This window comes from Anoplolepis gracilipes, chromosome 16 (genome assembly GCF_047496725.1).
Source record: "Anoplolepis gracilipes chromosome 16, ASM4749672v1, whole genome shotgun sequence".
Taxonomy (NCBI): domain Eukaryota; kingdom Metazoa; phylum Arthropoda; class Insecta; order Hymenoptera; family Formicidae; genus Anoplolepis; species Anoplolepis gracilipes.
This window is the reverse complement of record NC_132985.1, coordinates 4,962,021-4,981,212: the sequence shown is the minus strand read 5'-3', so window position 1 is coordinate 4,981,212 and position 19,192 is coordinate 4,962,021. Positions and strand designations below refer to the sequence as shown.

Below are 19,192 nucleotides of genomic sequence, written 5' to 3'. Positions count from 1 at the left end.
TAGAAATCTTTGAAAAGTCCGAAATTAGATTAAGTAATTTCTCGATTGGAATCAGACAATTTAATGTGTGCTGTTCTTCTTTGCCGGCCAGATTGTTGGTGATCAGATCTTCGATGCGATGCAATATATGTAGGATAGACTCCACGGAATGAACTTTACGTGTGTCACCATATTGCGACAATGTAATCAGGAACTTATGAAAGAGAGAAGAAGTTTAAAACTAAATTAAACTGCACGGATACTATCCCTACTTTTGTTAGAGTAAATAATTTCAGAACAAGTAAAAAATTGGAGATTAAAAAAAATGTACAAAAAAAAGAATCGTATAACGTTTAAAATATATAAACTAAATTTGACAATTTTGTTCACTCCACAAATACGAAGAATAATTTACTTACTAAGCAGCAGAGAATTCGATAAGAAATCATCGTGGAAGATATGATGATCGATCGAGGTTCGTTTCGACTTCTTTGATTGATCGCATGGCACATGTTATATAGAAATGACTGTCCTAGAAAGACTGTTGTAGAGAATATTATCTGCAACCTTTCACGGTTATAGATTTAAAAGTCATTTTAGAATTTGCATCGGATGTAATAGGAAATTGCCGATTTTATCAAATGCATCGAGCGATCAGTGTTATCGTGTGCCTGAATGAACATATAAATTCAATTTATTTTTTGCGATACTATTAATTGGCGTGCAAAATTGTAAAATTGTAACGTCTTTGATCTTCCATCGAGCTAAATACATTAAGCTTATGTAATGAAATATATAAATATACGAATTTTTAATGGTAAATAACGCAAACCCCCTTTTTCTTAATAATTATTGAGATTTTTTTTTATTTTAAGCAAAAGTTTAAGTATAAAGTTAAATATAACATTGTAAAATAGATTATTTAAACATAATTTATTGCTCTATAATTCTTAAACTTAAACACATTATTTAAACACTTTAAATATCAAATGTCTCGTAAATTTGTGCAAGTGTAAGTTAATTGTGACTTTTAATTTACAACTTTAATTAACAAATGTTTTGCAATGGATCAATTAATGGAATATTAAATTTAATATTTAATATCTTATTAGAATACAGTAAAGTATTTAAATAAAATTATTTTTAATTTATGTACAACCTTATTTTTTTAAAATAAAACAAAATATTAAATATATAAAAAATGTTCTATATTAACGAACAAAAGTAACGTAAGTTAATTATAAATTGAAATTAAGCTTTTTAAGTTATCTATTAAATCTAGTTGATATAAAAACTGTGGTGTTATTCGAATATAATAATAATAATTAATTTGAGTAACAAAAACTATTGAATAAGAAAACTCTTTTTTTAAGAATCATTAACATTTTATTTGAATTTACCGATACAATGCAATATACATATAGTATATTTAGATAAAAAAATAAAAATTTTGTAAAAAAACAAATGTCTTAAAAACAATATACATTTATTATAACAATAATAAATGTTTAAAAAGTTTAATTGCTCTTTCTTTAACTAGTCTAATATCTTTATTTAGTTTGAACTTATAACAGATATTTTTTATTTTTATCTAGTTATATATAAAAGGTTATTTTTGATATTATTATACATTAAAAATACAAATAACTAATGTAGCATCAATTTTTAAGTCAAGAAAATTTATGCTTCTATTTTGTTTTATTTCAACCGTGAATTTGATTCTATCGTGATACGAGTTGAATATGTCAATTATTTTTTGAATTGCATTTTTTGGGGCTGCTAACAATATGTCGTCAACATAGCGCGATATATAGTAGAACAATAATTCTTTTCTTATTTATTCTTATAAGTGTTTTTATCTTTGAATAAATTGTTCATCTGTTGTATGTAGTTTTTTCTAATGCTAGCGTAATATTGCCTTTATCTGCTTGTGCAATTAATATGTCAGGATATTCTTTTTTTAATTTGATGTTTGAGCTACACAATTCAGTGAATGATTGCTACCAAATTTGAGAAGGAATATTTTGTAACTTTGGAACAACATGGTTTCTGATCTCGAATCTGATATTTTCATTACATTTTCTTATATTGCTATCTATGTCCTTTATGAATCCAAAGATTAATTTGTCTTTGTTTCCACAAGGGAAGAGAAAATCTATTTCACCAAGTTGTAATAATTTTACCATATTATCTGAAATATGTTGTTTGAAGGATGAGGGGAAAAGTTCTTTTAAATCAAGTAAATGTATTTTCTTGAAACCTTTGCTTTCGATGGACGGAATTATTTATTTTATTTAAATAGAAGTATATAATTTTAAGTAAATTTGCATATTTTATATTGAGTATATTATTTTCTATCTACATATTTTTTTAGACATTTAAATACCATTTTTATAAAATATATAATATTATTTATTAATTAAAGTATATTATTTTGTTAAATTAAAAAATTAAAGTTTTTTTCTAATTAAAAAATGCATTTTGATAAATATTTTATAAAATTAAAATATAAAAATAGTATATATTTTATAATAAGTAAATGTACTTACTTAACATTTACTTTTTTTAATATACTTACTCAAGCAAATAGAAGTTTTAAGTACAAGTAAATACATAATTAGGATCAATCAAATAAATAGTTTTCTTGAATTAAGTAAAATTTTTTTGTTTTAAGATAGTTTTTTTGTCAGTGTACTTAAAAATACAAAAATGATAAAATAGTCTCGTGAGATTATAAAAACAAAATGTTATGTGATTCTAAAATTATCACTAAAATTATCTAGCAAAACACTTGATAAAAAAATCTTAACAAACAGAAAGAACAATGCAAATTATACGGTTTATTATAATAATATATGATTTATTTAAAATGTTGTGTTAAATGCATAAAATTTGCATAAGAACATTATGGGAAACTCTTGGAATTAAAAAAATATTTTTTTTGCTAAATTATGTTATATTTATTTACAAAAAGAAAAAAGACCAAATATTAGACGTATTTTTTTCCTAATAAAATTTAACAAATAATTAGATTATACATATAATTCGATACAATTAATTTTATAAATATTTTTCGATCATATAATTTTTTCTTTTCAACAGACACGAGATCTGAAATTAATCAAATTAATGAACTACATCGAGGATATCCTTTATGCGTATCTTGATTCTGACATTCATATAATCGTTCTTTTCATATCAGGAATGTGAATCATTCTTCTGCGGGTTTTGTCTTGTCCGCCTCGTCGATTTTCGATTGGAGTAATTTCGAGAAGATCATCTTCAGGGTAGCCATCATGTCCGCCACTACGTCTCTCACTATTATTTCTTCGTCCAGATTATCTATATTCGGCGTATCTCTAGTGAGCGCTCTTCGGGTGATCTTATCGAGTTGGTTCGCTACTTGCAAAATGGACTGTGACGTTCTCCTCGTGGATAACATAAGGGGCAGCACAGCTCTTTGGAGCTCGTCGATGACACTCTTCGAGTTGGTGAGATGACCGGTACGGTCACTTAGACGGGCTTCTATTAGCTTCCACAATTCATTAGCTACCTCCTCTGGATCTATATTCACGATGATATTTATATTCTTGTTATGGACGAGCGTGGCTGCCTATAAAGTGTATTAGTATTACGAATTATTTTAGAATACTTTTAAGCTTTAGTAGAAATATCTTTTATTATATTTTATTATATTTTTAAATATGTGACTTAAAAGAGTCTCTTATTAATCGTATGTATAAGACTTGACATTAAATCGTGTTTGATTAGAATAACATCAATAACTGCACTCAACATATTCCTTTAAAGATTAATTTATTCGTAAAAATTAATATATAATTCTCGAAATATTGCAACAAAAAAATTTATTCTATTTTTATTTATTATTTAAAATTTCTTACGTCATCTTGGAACTGCGTCTGCGAAGGTGCCTGAAAGATGTGCGAACAATGTGTTATAATTAAATTTTTTTAATATTATTATATTTTTAAATATGTGACTTAAAAGAGTCTCTTATTAATCGTATGTATAAGACTTGACATTAAATCGTGTTTGATTAGAATAACATCAATAACTGCACTCAACATATTCCTTTAAAGATTAATTTATTCGTAAAAATTAATACATAATTCTCAAAATATTGCAACAAAAAAATTTATTCTATTTTTATTTATTATTTAAAATTTCTTACGTCATCTTGGAACTGCGTCTGCGAAGGTGCCTGAAAGATGTGCGAACAATGTGTTATAATTAAATTTTTTTAATATTATTATATTTTTAAATATGTGACTTAAAAGAGTCTCTTATTAATCGTATGTATAAGACTTGACATTAAATCGTGTTTGATTAGAATAACGATAATTGCACTCGCCATATCTTTTAAAGATTAATTTATTCGTAAAAATTAATACATAATTCTTGAATTATTGCAACAAAAAATTAATTATATTTTTATTTATCACTTTAAGTTTCTTACCTCATCTTGCAACTGCGGCTGCGAATGTGCCTGAAAGATGTGCGAACAATATGTTAATTAAATTTATTTAATGATCCTATCTATACTTTAAAATTTTGACAAATATACAATAAATTGTTAATTAAGATTTTAACGATAATTATGAAAAATTAATATAACTTTCAATATAACTTCCAATTGCACTTATAAATAACATTCGCACACGTTTATTTTGAATACACAATAACTTTAAATTAATATAATAATTATTGTATCTATAAAAAATATATTTCTTTTACATATAATTTATAGAAATTCTTTTTTATAATAGAGAGGCAAAAGTTTTTAATGTGTTCTAGCAGTGTCATTATCTAACTAGCTGCTTTCCTACTTGCTTTGTTATCCTTACTTGAGCACTGATCAGCGCTAGGACGCACAATATTGTCAAATACGTCATAACGTAATTGTTTCTGTACTGCATGTGAATTAAACTGACATTTGTATATGCAACAAGCTACCACGGTGCTCGAGACATGCGAAAATTAAAAGACTGAGCTCTAACCGGGCAAACCAACAGCTAGGTTAATTCACAATCGACCGTAATCACCTCGTGATAAGTCCGTACCGGCGAACGCACGCGTTACAGATCGATATACAGCCGTGGAGCGCGACTTTCGCGAATCGCGCGAGCGCGAATCAAGTCGCGACTGTTATTTTCACACCGTCACGGTCATTTATTTACGACGAATGCTGAAATTAACACCTACGCTATTTAGCTTGCCGCGAGATTGACTGTTATCTTTATGTTCCGAATTGTCAACCTTGTCATTGTTCTTTCATGGATTAACGTGCGGACAATTACAATCAAAGAAACATTTATTGCATCAATTGTGACAACATACAATTGTTTCAAAGAACTGTTGCATAAATAATTCTTTGATGACCTTTACTTTTTATTTTTTGCTTTTTGTTTCATTATTTTATAGCTGTCACTTCAACAATGTTTTAATAGTATATATTGTACAAATTTTTTTATTATCTCTATAGCTTATTTTGATATTTGTAAATTTTTAATCAGTATCTATATAATAACGAAGCAAATAATATTTAATAATTATCTTTTATTGCTAGTTTTGAAATAAAATATATAAAATCTTTAATAACGACTCTTTATAAATCGTCATCAATTGATATGTTCTTCCTACATAATATTTTTACTTATATTTTATTTTAGTTAATTTTATTTTATACATTAAAAAAAATAACGCAATTTCTTTTAAATTTTTAGTGTTTTATTTTTTCACCAGTAATATTATAATTTTATTAATTACATCAAAGTATTTATTTTACAAATACGTTCTGTATATCTATCTCAGAATTCCAAACTGATTTTTGGAATGACAGATACAATATATTTTTCTTCAGTGATGCGTGTGCAATAGAATACTGGGATTATATTATTAAATGTTATAATATATTATTATATGTAAACTACATTTGTGTAAAGCTTCTCATGCCTATATGAATCTGTGAAATAAATGTACATTAATTTTGTTTAATTTTTAAAATATTATATATATTTTACATTTATATATTCTTTATCATATATTTTTATTGAAAATTGTCTGCATAAGATATCTTATTAATAAGAAATCTTATGTTTTATTATCAAATGTTTTGTCCTCGATAATTTTGATTCTTTTGGAAATGTAAAATATTGTTCTCAAACTAAGCTGATTTTTTTTATAAAAATATTTTTATCACAAATGAACATAATTAATAAAAATTATAATTAGAGTGTTAAAAAAAGTGTATTATATGTAAAATGAATTTTAGATTTTCAAGTCACAATATATGTATTGTTTATTTTATACATATGTATGCGAAAAAAGTTTGAAAAGTTTTGTATATTGTTGGCAGTTGTACGAATTAAATTGATCAAAGCATAAAGGCCAATATGTTCTAATCATTCACGGTCAATTGATTTTTAAGCGTAAATATAATAAAAGTTATAAAATTAATTACTAATTAATTAATTAAAATTAATTAAAACTTTATATGTAATAAATTTATTTATAATTACTGTTACAAATATTATATCATAATTGTATAATTATTCTCATTTTTAATACTGTTATTATTATACATATACATTTACATATATTCTAGATACTTACTCTGAGATTAGAATAGATTAAACGAGAATAATTATTCTAATTTAATAAATTTATCCACGCGAGTATTTCGATGTTCAATTGATCGTCTCATCCTGATATTAGTGGATAGATTATTTTGAAGTTCCTTTGGTTTTTCCAAATTAAATCTGTTTATGTTTGCAAAATCTTGTAAATCCTGCGTGTTGCTCGAATTCTTGTCTTGATATTCTGTAATCGACGATATTTGTAATGCATGAGATTCCAATTGATTGAGTGGTTTCTCAATCGCAAATTCTTTCGAAAATTCACTGATTTTGTTTTCTTGAAATAAATTCTTCGAATTTAATTGTTCATTTGTTCTCATTCCATTGATATTTTCAAATGCTTCCGGCTTTATTATTTCATCACTGATAGGAACAGATTGTCTATCGCTGTTCTCTGCTTTCGAATTTTCCGACAAATTGTTATTTTCTGTTTTTTTATTATTTCCTTCAGATGCATCAGCTGGCTCATTAATGTCATTTCCTGAATTGTCATTTAAATTTTGTTGATTATAAATTACATTATCGTCAAATTTACTTCCTACTTGTTTAACAGCATTCAGAAACGCGTTGTGAAATTGTGAAATATGATTCAGTAAATTTTTTCTATTCTTTGCATTCTCTGTTTCTGGTAGAAACTTAATCACCAATTCTAGGAAATGTTTCGCATTCGACAAAATCTGATTCAACATAGGTAAATTATCCACAAGCTGTGGATTTAAACTATTATCAAAATTTTTAATCGCAGATGAATCAAGAAATTTCGGACTCACACCATTGTTTCTATCTAACTGCTCTTGTATATTTTGTGACCATTGGTTAAGTTGATTCACATTCTTGTGTAAATCATTTATAATATTCATATCCGGAATATTTTTTGCTATATCGATGCCAAAGAATCGTTGACCCACTTCGACAGGCGCCGACTCCTGCACATTTTCTGATTCTGAAAGAAATTTACTTACAGTGTCAGTTAAATTATTTATAATTGCATTTGAAATGTTTTTTACTAAATTGTTTGAATTAAATAATCTTTCACTAATACCGTTTACTGTTGAATTCTGAGAATGTTGTTCGTTAGAACTAAATTCATCCGCATTTAATGAATTGCTTGTTGTATGTAAATTAATTGCTTTTTGCGAAGTATCAGGTTTATGGACATCGTGATTACGTTTGACAATATCAGATGCTGTGCTTTGAACATTTTGTACAAGCATTGGTATTAAATTCCTCTTCGCCTTTGAATTGGGTGCAACATCAGTAACTTGAAAGCTACTTGGATCATACAATTCCTGTGATTGTATAGAATTGTGGAGAGCTGTTTGATCTTTATCCAAATTTTCTTGTAAAACTTGGTCATTACTTTTTATTTCAGAATCAATGATAAATGAGTGATTCTGAATTTCGTTTGGACTCTCGTCAGGCCGTTCTGGATTTGCTTGAAGTAACGATTGCATTACGGGAGCTTCAGTTATCGAAGGTGATAAATTATCGTTGCGTCCATTACAATCGTAGTCTTTATCAGTTTCATTTCTCAAATGCATTAAACGATTTGCCGTATGCACTGCCAATTGTAGAAAAAGCTTCAAAACATTCTCATTTTGAGCAACCGAATCTGGATCATACTGCAAATCATTCCAATCGATGTTTGTCGGCAAAGAATAAACCTAATAAAAAAAAGTAATCTATTGCACAAAATTACATAAAAATATATGCGGCTATAAAAATTATTACATATTATAAATATTAATTATATAATATAATATTATATTAATATAATATTCTATTTTGTATATTTTTAATATTAATATTTAAATATTTTTTAGGCTGAATTGAATCAATAAGATAAAGCAAGAAAAGTATGCGATAAAAAATGACAAGAATAAAGAAAGGAAACACATGTTTTAAGGAAATATGCATCATCACCTCTCATTATTTGTCTTATTTTTGTTATAATTATCACGAAAAACTATTTCATTACATTTTTTGGTAATATTCTTTTGCACTAAACTTAAATAGAAAGACTCAAAGATTCAACGTGAAGAAATACTATAATTTAATAATATTTTGTTTTACTTATTAAAATAAAAGAAATATTTCCATTTGTAGCAAAATATTAATTTTAATTAAGCAAAAACTGAAGAATTTTTTAAATTTCTTATTTAAGTTTATATTACCAAAAGAATCAACGGGTTAATAATGATCAAAACCGAGGTGCCCGGCCACATTTTACCATTTACTATAACGATATAAACGCAACTGCTTTAAATATGATCGTAAAATTAATATCGAGCATTTCCGATTATTGTCCAATTTTAACGACTTTTACGATAGTCATAGCATATCGAGATTTGTTGTTACCATTAAACTCTTTATCGTTTCTTTTTTTATCCGCATGCAGATTATTAGAGATTGTTTAGATTGATGATTAAAATACCATTTATCGAGTAGTATTTTATTATACAGAAATGATTTCATGGCATGATTTCTTAGATAACGTTTAACCATTAAGCAATGTCAGTATTCTGTTGTTATATGATAAATAACAGTTAAAAATAATTTTGCAATAACAAATAAGAATTGTTTTTTCTTAAGCTTGCATTTACCTTGTAAAATTTGTAGTTTTGCTTTTTATTTATAGGATATAATTTAAATAATAAGAACTGGATTTAAATCATATTTAATATATTATATTTATTATAAAAATTTAAATCGCAAAACTTAATAGATCTGTATAATTTAAATAAGATTAAATCTTTAGCACACTCCGTTAATTTTTTATTTCTATTTGCAAAAAAAAAAAAAACAGCTTAATGCAAAGAGAATTATTAAAAAACTATAAATATTAATTCTTAATTGAAAGAGTTAATATTTCAGCACATAATATATTACTTTCGATAACGTATCACAATTAATTAACCGTAGTCGATATTTCATCGAACATTAATTACGAGAACAAGCTCAAGATGAGAGAAACGAGAATAATAAATATTTCAACGTCACGTTAGGCAGTTGCATATATTTGTACATTTTCTACTCAATTACATATACAAGTATTCAATTAAACTGATTTGCTTTTGTGTATCTCGCAATTATTCTTACATTTATAAATATTATTTTAAATAATGATATTATTATAATAAAGGAAGTTTTAAGGAAAAAATATAATATTACATGTAATTTTCATACAAGAGAGTGACACTAATATTGAGATTGTTAAAAATATATTCTAAATAAAACGTATATACATATATTAGGTAAAATTTAGAAAGGGTGATCTTCAGGGTTGAAGCGTCGCCAAAAAGGCTGCACAGTTTTCTTCGGTAGGCAAACATTGTCCGAATGCTTCTAATAACAACGGTTCTTCTTTAATTGCCGTTTCATAATCACGGAACGATATTTTACCATCGTGATCGACGTCGAGTTTCTTCAAGGCCAGTTCCGATAAGTCTTTCACTCCTTCATCTGGATCCTCTTCACCAGGCTGTTTTATCAAGCAGTTTCTAAATACATGAATAAACTATAAATAAATGAAAGAATTTTTCATAATTGTAAGTGAATAATTCCGTAATAAAATTAATTGTAAAATAAAATAAACAAAATAAAACTCGGTAATAAAATTAATTAAATTATAATGTATATCACATACTACAATACAATAAAAAATTATAATATTTTTAATACAATAATTGTTTACACGACTGCGCGAATGCTATAAAAAATAAGATTGTAATGAGATAAAGTTTTAATTATCTTACTTGAGTAATTGAAAGATTTCGTCCTTTGTGATATATCCATCGTTATTCAGGTCGTATACACGAAAGCAGAAAGTGATCCTGTCACGTAGACTGCCTCGCAAAAACACGTCAAGTCCCATGATCCAAGGCTCCAATCGAATCACGCCCTCGATCTCTCGATCCCAGCAGCAGAATAGACGCTCCACTAAAGTATCCTCCGTAATCACGTGAAATGTATTGTGGAGGAGTTCTCGAAAAATACTCCTGTCGATTCCCTGAGATGACAATTAGATATTTTTAAATATTTTATAGTAATTGCAAATGTAATTTTTCTTTATATAAGAATTTAAGCATTTTTAATTTTGAATTAATAAATATTTATAATGGCATAAAATTACCTCGACAGCTGACCTCGATTGTGGCCTTCTACCAATGGATATCGATCGTTCAACTTGTTGTTGATTCGAATTGGTAGTTAATTTCTTGTAAAGTTTGCAGAGACTATCTAACTCCACTCTGACAAACCAAGCATACGTTAAATAGTAATTTAATAGTTATAATAGATAAACAATAATATTTAAAACGATTCTAATGTTTATTTATTTTCTATATAAAATTATTAAGTAACATGATTTACATTAGAGTTTAATTCTTATTAGACTCTTATTTGTGTAAGCCACAATTTGATTGTTCACTAATTCATTAATTTTAATAAATTTTTAAAAGTATTCTTTTATCAATTCTTTCCGTAAATCTTTCTTAATTGAATTCTTCACTTTTTCTTACGCGAATAATTGCGTTTTTCATTACTTCGATAAATACAATCGCAATAATACGCTTGTGAGTACAAAAGAGGATGAATTGAAATGATTAATGCGTCTGATAATCAAAATAAGGTACTTAAAGATTAATCGCGCGAGAATTTATCGACGCATTGTTAATCACAAAACTCGCCTGGAGAATCTTGTCTTTTTTTTAAGAGACTCGATCACTTTGACGATGTACGCGGAGTTTCTCGCGCCCCCGCCTTCCGGCATCCTTTTACGACGTCTCCTTCTCGGCGGCTCGCCTTTGCCGGACGTGCTCTGCCGTTTCGAGTTGACAGATGCCTTGCGACCGCTCGTCAGGAACAGGGAAACGCTCTTCATGAGCGTCGCGCCGGCACGAACGCTTATGCTGGTCGCACGCTCGGCGCCGACGCCGACGCCGACGCCGACGCCGACGGCTGACTGATCTTCCCCCGTCGACGTGGCGCTCCGTCGCTCGGACATGCCGGTTCAATGACTAAAAGTTTCAAACTGGTCGGTATTTTAATTTAAATTGTTCAGATGTGATTTATTAGAGACCTTTGACATAATAGACTTTTGAGATTTTTTTTTATCAAAAATAAAATAATTATGCAATATTTTTCAATATATAACACATGTATTTATTGTCTGTAGAGAAAAATAAATGGCTTTGATCTAGAATTTAGAATATTGAATTATTTGGACAATTGTTTTTCGTTCTTTATTATGTGCAATAGAACTAGTAGCACATAATAATGATAATTGTAATAATAGATTTTCAAGATGTTAATATCAGAAGTAAAATAATTATGCAATATTTTTTAAAGATATACATATAACTTATGTATCTACTTGTCACAGATGTATTTATTTTTTCTAGAGAAAATTGATTGGTTGATCTAGGATATTAAATTATTTGAATAATTATTTTTTGTTTTTAAATATGTACAGTAGAATTAAGAGTAGCAGCATAGAATAATTTTATATTTAATATCGCTGAAATAATAATATCATAATGCACATAATTCATTTTATTGTATTATATTCAATTAGATAATATTTTATCATTTTAATTTTATTTTATAAAAACGTAATAAATAATAATCATGAATATAAAGTACCGTGATATAATTAAATATTTGCAGATAGATATATCAAGATTTCTTTCCTCGCTGGCAAGTTGCATCAAATTGCACAATTATGGTTCTAATAAAAATGCAAATCTGCTTAAAATAAATAGAAAAAAATATATGAAAATAGAAACCGTTATCATGATATTATGGCCATTCCAGTCGATTGATCGATAAGAAATAAATCACAGAGATAGCCTCTTTTATTAACAATAATCGAAAATTGCAAACGATCAATCAAAGCCTACTTAACTCAAAAGATTGCTTCGTCTCTCTTTCTCTCCTATATCCAAACAATTTATTATTATTTACGATCATACTTGAGTAATTTTCTTGTCAGTCAATTTTGTCGGCGAAGCTTGTGTACATTTTCGCGTGCATTTGGCACAAATAATATATTCTAATGAATTTAAATCAAGCATTTATATGCTTGTAACTTGAACTGCGTGTACGCAGAAAGAAAATGTGATTTGCATTTTATAGGAAGAAGAAAAAGATTACTATAAGATTATTATATAAAGTGCAATGAAATTTACATAAAAATAATTTAAATTATATGAAAAATACACTTAAAAGCTATTATATCTAATATTACAATATATTTTAGCCTGAATAAACCACTATCGCAAAGAGTTCATGTCTCACCATCGTTTTACAAGATAAAATGTGAAAACTTTTCTCATTAGATAATGAATATAACTCGCGCCGCAAGTTGTGTCCGAAACTCGTGCATTATTTGGGATTTGTTTCGGTCGAACACGCAGTACCAGGTGGATCACGGAAAACCGAGATACTTTGGAGTACTTAAGCACACCTGTCTTTCTCAATTTCCACAATTTATGTATACATAATCAATTTGACAATTTTACAAAAAATATATTTTACATATATTGATATTTAATTTAAAAGTACGAGACTTTTTAATGTCAAGTTTTTGTAAAATTCTGTACTCTTAAATGATTATTTTTAAATATAAGATTTATGTGAATGGAGTAATAAAGCGCTTGAAACATGAGATACAATTCCTTAAAAGATTATTTTGAATAATGCATGTCTTATCTTTAAATAATCATTTCTAACAACGCGCATGCATCAAGAATCGTTTCCGCAAACGCAAGAAGACAATTTATAGCGCACGGAATTGCAATTTTGAAAGCATAATTTTAATCTTGGATAAATTCCTACTATTTTCGTCGTATTGTATATGATTTATCACTACTTATTGTATCATTTTACACATGTACAGTTATGTCTTGTATTTTTCAAAAAATGTTTTGCCAAAAACAATTATATGATATAATTTTTTTTTTTTAATTCTTACTTATCTTTCTTTCCCACAAATTAATTTAAATGTGAATTTTTTAGAAAATTTAATAATTTTGCGAATAAATAAAACTTTATTTAATGAAATTCGGGTTATTACAGGAAGAGAACCGTGATAGTACATGAAATTAGATCGTGCTGCGATAATGATCGACACTTTCAATTCGAAACGCTATAGATTTCCTCAATTTAACTTCTCCAACTAGCAACGAGATTGCATGTAGCATGCATGTGAATCTCATTTTAATCTTTAGACGAATCAAAAATACCATCGCACACACACATATGTATATATATATATAATATAATTTCTGATATGACGGTCAATTTCCCAGATCCTACAAGATTTCATGTCAAACGAATCATTCTGTCTTACTATTGAAGAACGCAAAAATTTTTAGAAAATTCAAATTATATAAAAAAAAAACGGATTACGTATAAAAATAAATAAGAATCGATATTAAATGTTCCAGAAATATTATATTATCGAGATATATGTTTTATTATTTTAATTTGTGCATGACATTGATTACAAATAAAAATTTATATAATTTATAATTAAATTAAAATATTTAATTCTACATAAAACATAATACAGTAATAAATAATTGTCAATAGCAATTGTACATTTAATTACTCAAAAGAATATTATCACTAATAATTTATCACTGTAAAAGAGACACAAAAAGTGTCTCTGTCATCATTATCTCTATCATCGCATGAGAATAATTATAAGATATTAGAATATTTGGCTAAAACTTATTAAACCGACTTTACTATCTTTTGTTTGTTTAGTATACGTCTAGTATGATCGACATATTCGATTAAATCGGAAAAAACTTACCGTTTTGTGACAAAGAACTCCTTCCGTTTCAATGAGGACTTCGTCGTTAAAGGCGACTACGTTTTATCGATCAAACGTATCAAATGGCGAGGTTGAAAAAACATTTTAATGCGATATTCAACAACAGGTCGGATAAACATATTTTGTATTAATTTTTGCTTAGAATTATTTTATTAAAATTATTTTGCTTACATTATTCGATAGAAATTATGTAGCATAAGTAATGTAACATGTAATTAATTAAGATGTATAAATGTTTTTAATAGTATACACACATATGTATTATAATTAAATAGACCTTTCCTAATTTCTTTTATATCAAAAAACTATATTAAAGTTTAATATTTTTATATTCGCATATTATAGAGCTTTAATATCATATGTGTGAATTTTTTTCTTCAGTATATTTATTCTACGCAATCGATTTTTTCGACTGACCGATGGGAAAAATATTTTCATTGGATGTTTCTTCCGAGATGATTGTTGATGTCAAATGGTGTTTTCTAAAAAATATATTGAAATCAATTATTAATTAACTAATATGTTAACCAGTTAACTACGTTCGACGTGTATACACGTCAATCTAAATCTTCATTTTGATGCGGTCGACGTGTATGCACGTCGTGTAAAATAAAAAATTACCATTCGATATAAAAACTCAAAATTTCAGTAAGATGTAATACAAATGTCATTTAGTGGTATGTTTTCTTTATAATACCAGTAAACCTGCTATAAATTAAAAAAAAATTAGGTTAAATAACTTTTAAAAATAAATTCCGCATTAACTGGTTAATGACAATCTGCATTCTTTACAATTATTTCTGTAACAATCTTACTTGCATAGCTTGTCTAAGCATTCGTAAATTTGCATCAGTTGATGTTGGATATCATTTAGCATATTAGTCATTCGTTCCTCTGTGAAGGACGCAGTTTCTTTGTTTCCTTCAGCAGCTCGTTCTACATTAAAATTTTTACTTACTATCTTATATTATTTTATATAATATTCACATAATCACATATGTTAGCTCATACAGCTAGTTACTTAATATTTAGAATTTTATTAATATATTATTTTGACTGATTAATAATAATAACATTTTTTATATGTAAAAACATGTCTTAAATGTTAAAGAAAATATTTACTGATCCGGATATGTTCATCAGTAACGTCTTCATCTTGGTAGATAATATCAATCTCCTTCATATAATCGATTAAATCTTTTACATTATTCACACTCGTCATCGTCGGCTTGTTATTCGGTGTTTGCAAGATAAAATTTGTTTCGTTATCAAGGTTAGCATACATACTGTTCATTTTTGATTGTTCTCGGGTAAGTTGATCGATAAGCGAGCTTAGTTGATTCAAAAATTGTATCTGAAAATAACAATGAAATGTGTCGGTTTTAGTCTAAATATAATAAATAAATCTTATTAATAACTAATTAATTAATTAATATTCTGTAATTTATTTAAGCACATTTTATGAAATATATACATACCTCTCGTCTATCATTGTCCTTATCTCTGCTTAGTTTAATAGCAAAACCGACAAGTTTTGCAAAGTTTTTCTCATATGATGCAATTAGCTCTCTCAGTTGCTCTGACATATTTGCAGGAGCCTCTTCGTCTATTAAAAAGTTACTCGATACAGTGATCTTTTTCTAATTCGAGAATGATGCGTTGCAATTTGCGTCTTACAATATATAAATCTATGCAAACTATACTCTGTTTCTTTAATTAAATAATTGGAATATATAAAAATCGCAAATCGCTTACTTAACCACTCGTATAATTGAATGCAGGAATATTTAATTTTTAATTTAATATATTAATTTTTATTATTTTTAATACAATATCTGATAAATTGTATAAAATCTTTTTACCTAAGTCTTTTATGTTCGAAAGTTCGACCGAACGGCATTGCACCTAAAATTAATATTTTCATCAAGGCAACTGTCACTTAGCACTTATTCATATTTAATAGGAGAGCGAAGGAATCCAAGTATCAATAAATAGACGATGCATATGAGAGAAATTAATTTGTAAAACTTACTCCAATCGCGACAGCAGTAAATACAATCGTGAGAAACTTGATTTCCATTTTTTGATCGTTCGTCGAAGTCGCTCTTGGTATGTAAATGGAACTCTAAGAGGCCACTCTGATTAATGAGGCCGTTTTATAGGCATCATGTGTGTGAACAAAGGCACTTGCGTATGCGGTGTTTTTCAAAACATTCGGCGGAAACATCCGGCGAAGAATAAACGAACATACCGCTGTGGATCAAAATTACGCAAGTGCAATTATTCTACGAAAATAGACATGTGTGCGTAATTGCATTTTATCGAGAGCAATATATTTTTATTATTTTTTTAATTATTAATTTTTTCCCCCGCTGAATAGAGAATGAATCGTGTTTTAATTAGAAGATTGCTAAACGCGATGTGTTTTTCTCGAAATTGCATGAGATGATACTTCCTGTGGCTGTGACGTTTCTGTGATCAAGGATATTTAACAGTTGAAAGTAGAGGATTGAGTAATAAAGACTACAATCAATAGCCTGAATTATTCATTAGTATATTAAAGGCTGATAAAATTGGTATAGAAGAAAATATTAGCATTCAATAATATATCGGATTTAAAACTTGCAAGACACGATGAGACGCATTAAATTACTAATATCAACAATTTATATGAAATCGATAACTAATGATAATTTTAATATATTAAAAACATTAGAGGATAAATTGGGAGATTCATTTCTTTCTTAAATAAATTTATTACATGAAGAAAATGCTTATACACACATTAATTGCACAAGTGCAATTGATTTAAGTGAGTCCACTTTCAATGATATTGATCGCGTCTTTAGATCTAGTTTCATCGTCCATATCCATATCCACCGGAGCTGCAATCATAACATTATTATAAAACATATGCTAACAATATTATTACATAACGATACAAATAATAATCGATAAGATTAGAATGACAAGTAATTAAAATTACATCTAAATTGTTTGTGACGAGAGATATATTTTACGCTTTTTGTAACGTATATCTTTAACGAGCTTTAAATTAACTTGCTCAAATCATTTTGCTCATATTTACCCAGCATTAGCATATGAGGATGCAAAGGAACCACCGCCGAATGGCGTGCTTATCGAACCGGCATTGGCTCCGCTGTTGGCGAAGGAACCACCACCGTAACCTCCACCGTATCCAGGATATCCACCACCGCATCCTCCACCGCATCCCCCGTATCCTCGTCTGCCATAAAAGCCACCATGTCCCCGAAAACCACCACCGTATCCGCCTCCGAATCCACCGCCGAATCCACCGCCGAATCCACCGCCAAAACCACGGCCATATCCATGAGGAGAACGTTTAAAACGAATGACGTCTGGCGAGGCTGCTATGATTATTCTTTGAAGACCTGAATAAAAAGTTTTTTAGAGACTTTAATCTTAAAATATTAAAATTAAACTGCTACTTTTGGGAAGTAAATTCTGAAAAGTTATTAATAATAATTTATTGTGAATTTAATATATTAAAGATTTTTATTGCTTGATAATGTATGATTAATGTGTTTTTTTAACGAGCATATAATGTATTTACATAATAAATCATAAAATGTGTACATAATAAATTCTAAATGTCAACAGTGCTCATAAAAAGTGGATAAACTAATTGACTTGTGTTTAATGACAAAATATTAATGCATATAAAGCATGTTGTTAAAAATTTAGACAAAATTGAATCAGAACCATATAATATACAAATAAATATACATATATGTAAAAAAATCCATATTTGGGGACTACATCTATATGCGTTTTACACACACACACACACACACACACACACACTCCGATTTTATATAGGACATGTCTCTGTAATCGTGAGATTAAAATTTTAAAAATATTAAAATATTTTCCATTATCTTATAATCCGGATAAGAATTCAATGAAACAGTAAACGTCACGTATGATTCGATATTCAGCACATTTCATCACTTTCACAAGTTATTTCCACGGTTAAATTCTGTTGTTTTTTTTCTCGTTTACCTTGAGATTGCGGAGGCAAGGGATTCGTTGGCAATGCAACTGCAACTGCGACGAAAAGCGCAACAAGCGCAAGGATCGCGATCCTTGACATTCTGCCGATGGTGATCGTATACGTACTACGAGCGTCCAGTGTTAAATGACGACAAGAAAATCGGCCAAGCAGTCTTTATATATACATGGCAAGCCATACATGTGGTCCGGGATATCCCGGCGTGTTTTATGCAGGTACGCAGGAAACTCAGACACTTTCGGGCCGTATCGAATCGGTTGTATATCATTAACGCAAACAAAATAAAGTCTCTTCTTTGTCAGTGTTAAGATCTGGATGATACGTTATACGTTATTCTCCGGGCGTCCCTGAGACGATTTTCTGCATGATGGAATGTTATTTCGTGAAAAATAGCACGGCTGATCAAGAAATTCTTGGTATTTCTTGACAGATCGTCTTTAATTTTTGCTTTCGAAAAATTTTAAGGTAAATGAAAAAAAGAGAACTGTCAAATCAGATAAATCGCGTACCAAAATATTTGTAAAAGTTTCTATTAATAATTAATTAAATTTAACCAATGCTTAAATTCATAATTATTGTTATATTATTTGAGATGCAGATTTCCTTGTCAAAATACTTTTAGATTCATTGTATTTAATAATAAACTGTTTAATAATTAAATTA

At 28.0% G+C, this 19,192-nt stretch overlaps 5 protein-coding genes across 6 annotated transcripts; all 5 read right to left on the bottom strand.

Moving 5' to 3' along the window:
- Positions 1 to 3,059: 3,059 nt before the first annotated feature.
- Positions 3,060 to 5,035, bottom strand: LOC140674558 (uncharacterized). Its single transcript, XM_072908173.1, is given in 6 exon segments — positions 3,060 to 3,207; positions 3,209 to 3,592; positions 3,882 to 3,911; positions 4,172 to 4,201; positions 4,457 to 4,486; positions 4,845 to 5,035. Coding segments are annotated over 6 exon segments (648 nt in total). The 5' UTR covers positions 4,917 to 5,035; the 3' UTR covers positions 3,060 to 3,105.
- Positions 5,036 to 6,643: 1,608 nt separating this feature from the next.
- On the bottom strand, positions 6,644 to 8,860 carry LOC140674746 (uncharacterized). Its single transcript, XM_072908513.1, has 4 exons — positions 8,810 to 8,860; positions 7,678 to 8,299; positions 7,408 to 7,578; positions 6,644 to 7,116 (listed from the first exon to the last, which is right to left on the bottom strand). Exons 1-4 carry the CDS (start codon positions 8,858 to 8,860, stop codon positions 6,644 to 6,646), a joined length of 1,317 nt encoding a protein of 438 aa, XP_072764614.1.
- Positions 8,861 to 9,753: 893 nt separating this feature from the next.
- LOC140674632 (calaxin-like) lies at positions 9,754 to 11,640 on the bottom strand. The gene is made up of 4 exons (XM_072908311.1): positions 11,324 to 11,640; positions 10,768 to 10,885; positions 10,391 to 10,644; positions 9,754 to 10,135 (listed from the first exon to the last, which is right to left on the bottom strand). The coding sequence occupies exons 1-4, from the start codon at positions 11,638 to 11,640 to the stop codon at positions 9,913 to 9,915; spliced, it is 912 nt and encodes a 303-aa protein (XP_072764412.1). The 3' UTR covers positions 9,754 to 9,912.
- Positions 11,641 to 14,801: 3,161 nt separating this feature from the next.
- Positions 14,802 to 16,606, bottom strand: LOC140674674 (uncharacterized). Of its 2 annotated transcripts, XR_012048266.1 has the most exons (7): positions 16,508 to 16,606; positions 16,338 to 16,380; positions 15,954 to 16,081; positions 15,598 to 15,829; positions 15,291 to 15,411; positions 15,097 to 15,183; positions 14,871 to 14,957 (listed from the first exon to the last, which is right to left on the bottom strand). XR_012048266.1 is itself a non-coding variant. In XM_072908397.1 (6 exons), exons 1-6 carry the CDS (start codon positions 16,553 to 16,555, stop codon positions 14,867 to 14,869), a joined length of 663 nt encoding a protein of 220 aa, XP_072764498.1. In that variant the 5' UTR covers positions 16,556 to 16,606; the 3' UTR covers positions 14,802 to 14,866. The 2 variants fall into 2 exon arrangements, 1 of the variants encoding a protein (XP_072764498.1); XM_072908397.1 differs by lacking the exon at positions 15,097 to 15,183 and having other exon boundaries at positions 14,802 to 14,957.
- A 605-nt stretch (positions 16,607 to 17,211) lies between these two features.
- Positions 17,212 to 18,675, bottom strand: LOC140674526 (uncharacterized). The gene is made up of 3 exons (XM_072908117.1): positions 18,520 to 18,675; positions 17,564 to 17,888; positions 17,212 to 17,360 (listed from the first exon to the last, which is right to left on the bottom strand). Exons 1-3 carry the CDS (start codon positions 18,608 to 18,610, stop codon positions 17,333 to 17,335), a joined length of 444 nt encoding a protein of 147 aa, XP_072764218.1. The 5' UTR covers positions 18,611 to 18,675; the 3' UTR covers positions 17,212 to 17,332.
- Positions 18,676 to 19,192: the final 517 nt, after the last annotated feature.

Excerpts from the sequence above, each read along its gene's own strand:
- LOC140674746 (XM_072908513.1), bottom strand. The coding sequence starts at position 8,860 with ATGTGGCCGGGCACCTCGGTTTTGATCATTATTAACCCGTTGATTCTT. Across the intron at positions 8,300-8,809 it reads TTAACCCGTTGATTCTTTTG|GTTTATTCTTTGCCGACAAA; the intron begins GTAATATAAACT and ends TTTTTTTATTAG. Across the intron at positions 7,579-7,677 it reads TCAGAATTCAACAGTAAACG|AATCAGAAAATGTGCAGGAG; the intron begins GTATTAGTGAAA and ends AATTTCTTTCAG.
- LOC140674632 (XM_072908311.1), bottom strand. The coding sequence starts at position 11,640 with ATGTCCGAGCGACGGAGCGCCACGTCGACGGGGGAAGATCAGTCAGCC. Across the intron at positions 10,886-11,323 it reads AAAAAGACAAGATTCTCCAG|AGTGGAGTTAGATAGTCTCT; the intron begins GCGAGTTTTGTG and ends TTGGTTTGTCAG. Across the intron at positions 10,645-10,767 it reads AATCGAGGTCAGCTGTCGAG|GGAATCGACAGGAGTATTTT; the intron begins GTAATTTTATGC and ends TTGTCATCTCAG.
- LOC140674674 (XM_072908397.1), bottom strand. The coding sequence starts at position 16,555 with ATGGAAATCAAGTTTCTCACGATTGTATTTACTGCTGTCGCGATTGGA. Across the intron at positions 16,381-16,507 it reads TTACTGCTGTCGCGATTGGA|GTGCAATGCCGTTCGGTCGA; the intron begins GTAAGTTTTACA and ends TATTAATTTTAG. Across the intron at positions 14,958-15,290 it reads TGCTTAGACAAGCTATGCAA|AAAACACCATTTGACATCAA; the intron begins GTAAGATTGTTA and ends TATATTTTTTAG.
- LOC140674526 (XM_072908117.1), bottom strand. The coding sequence starts at position 18,610 with ATGTCAAGGATCGCGATCCTTGCGCTTGTTGCGCTTTTCGTCGCAGTT. Across the intron at positions 17,889-18,519 it reads CTTGCCTCCGCAATCTCAAG|GTCTTCAAAGAATAATCATA; the intron begins GTAAACGAGAAA and ends CTTTTTATTCAG. Across the intron at positions 17,361-17,563 it reads TCCTCATATGCTAATGCTGG|CTCCGGTGGATATGGATATG; the intron begins GTAAATATGAGC and ends TTATGATTGCAG.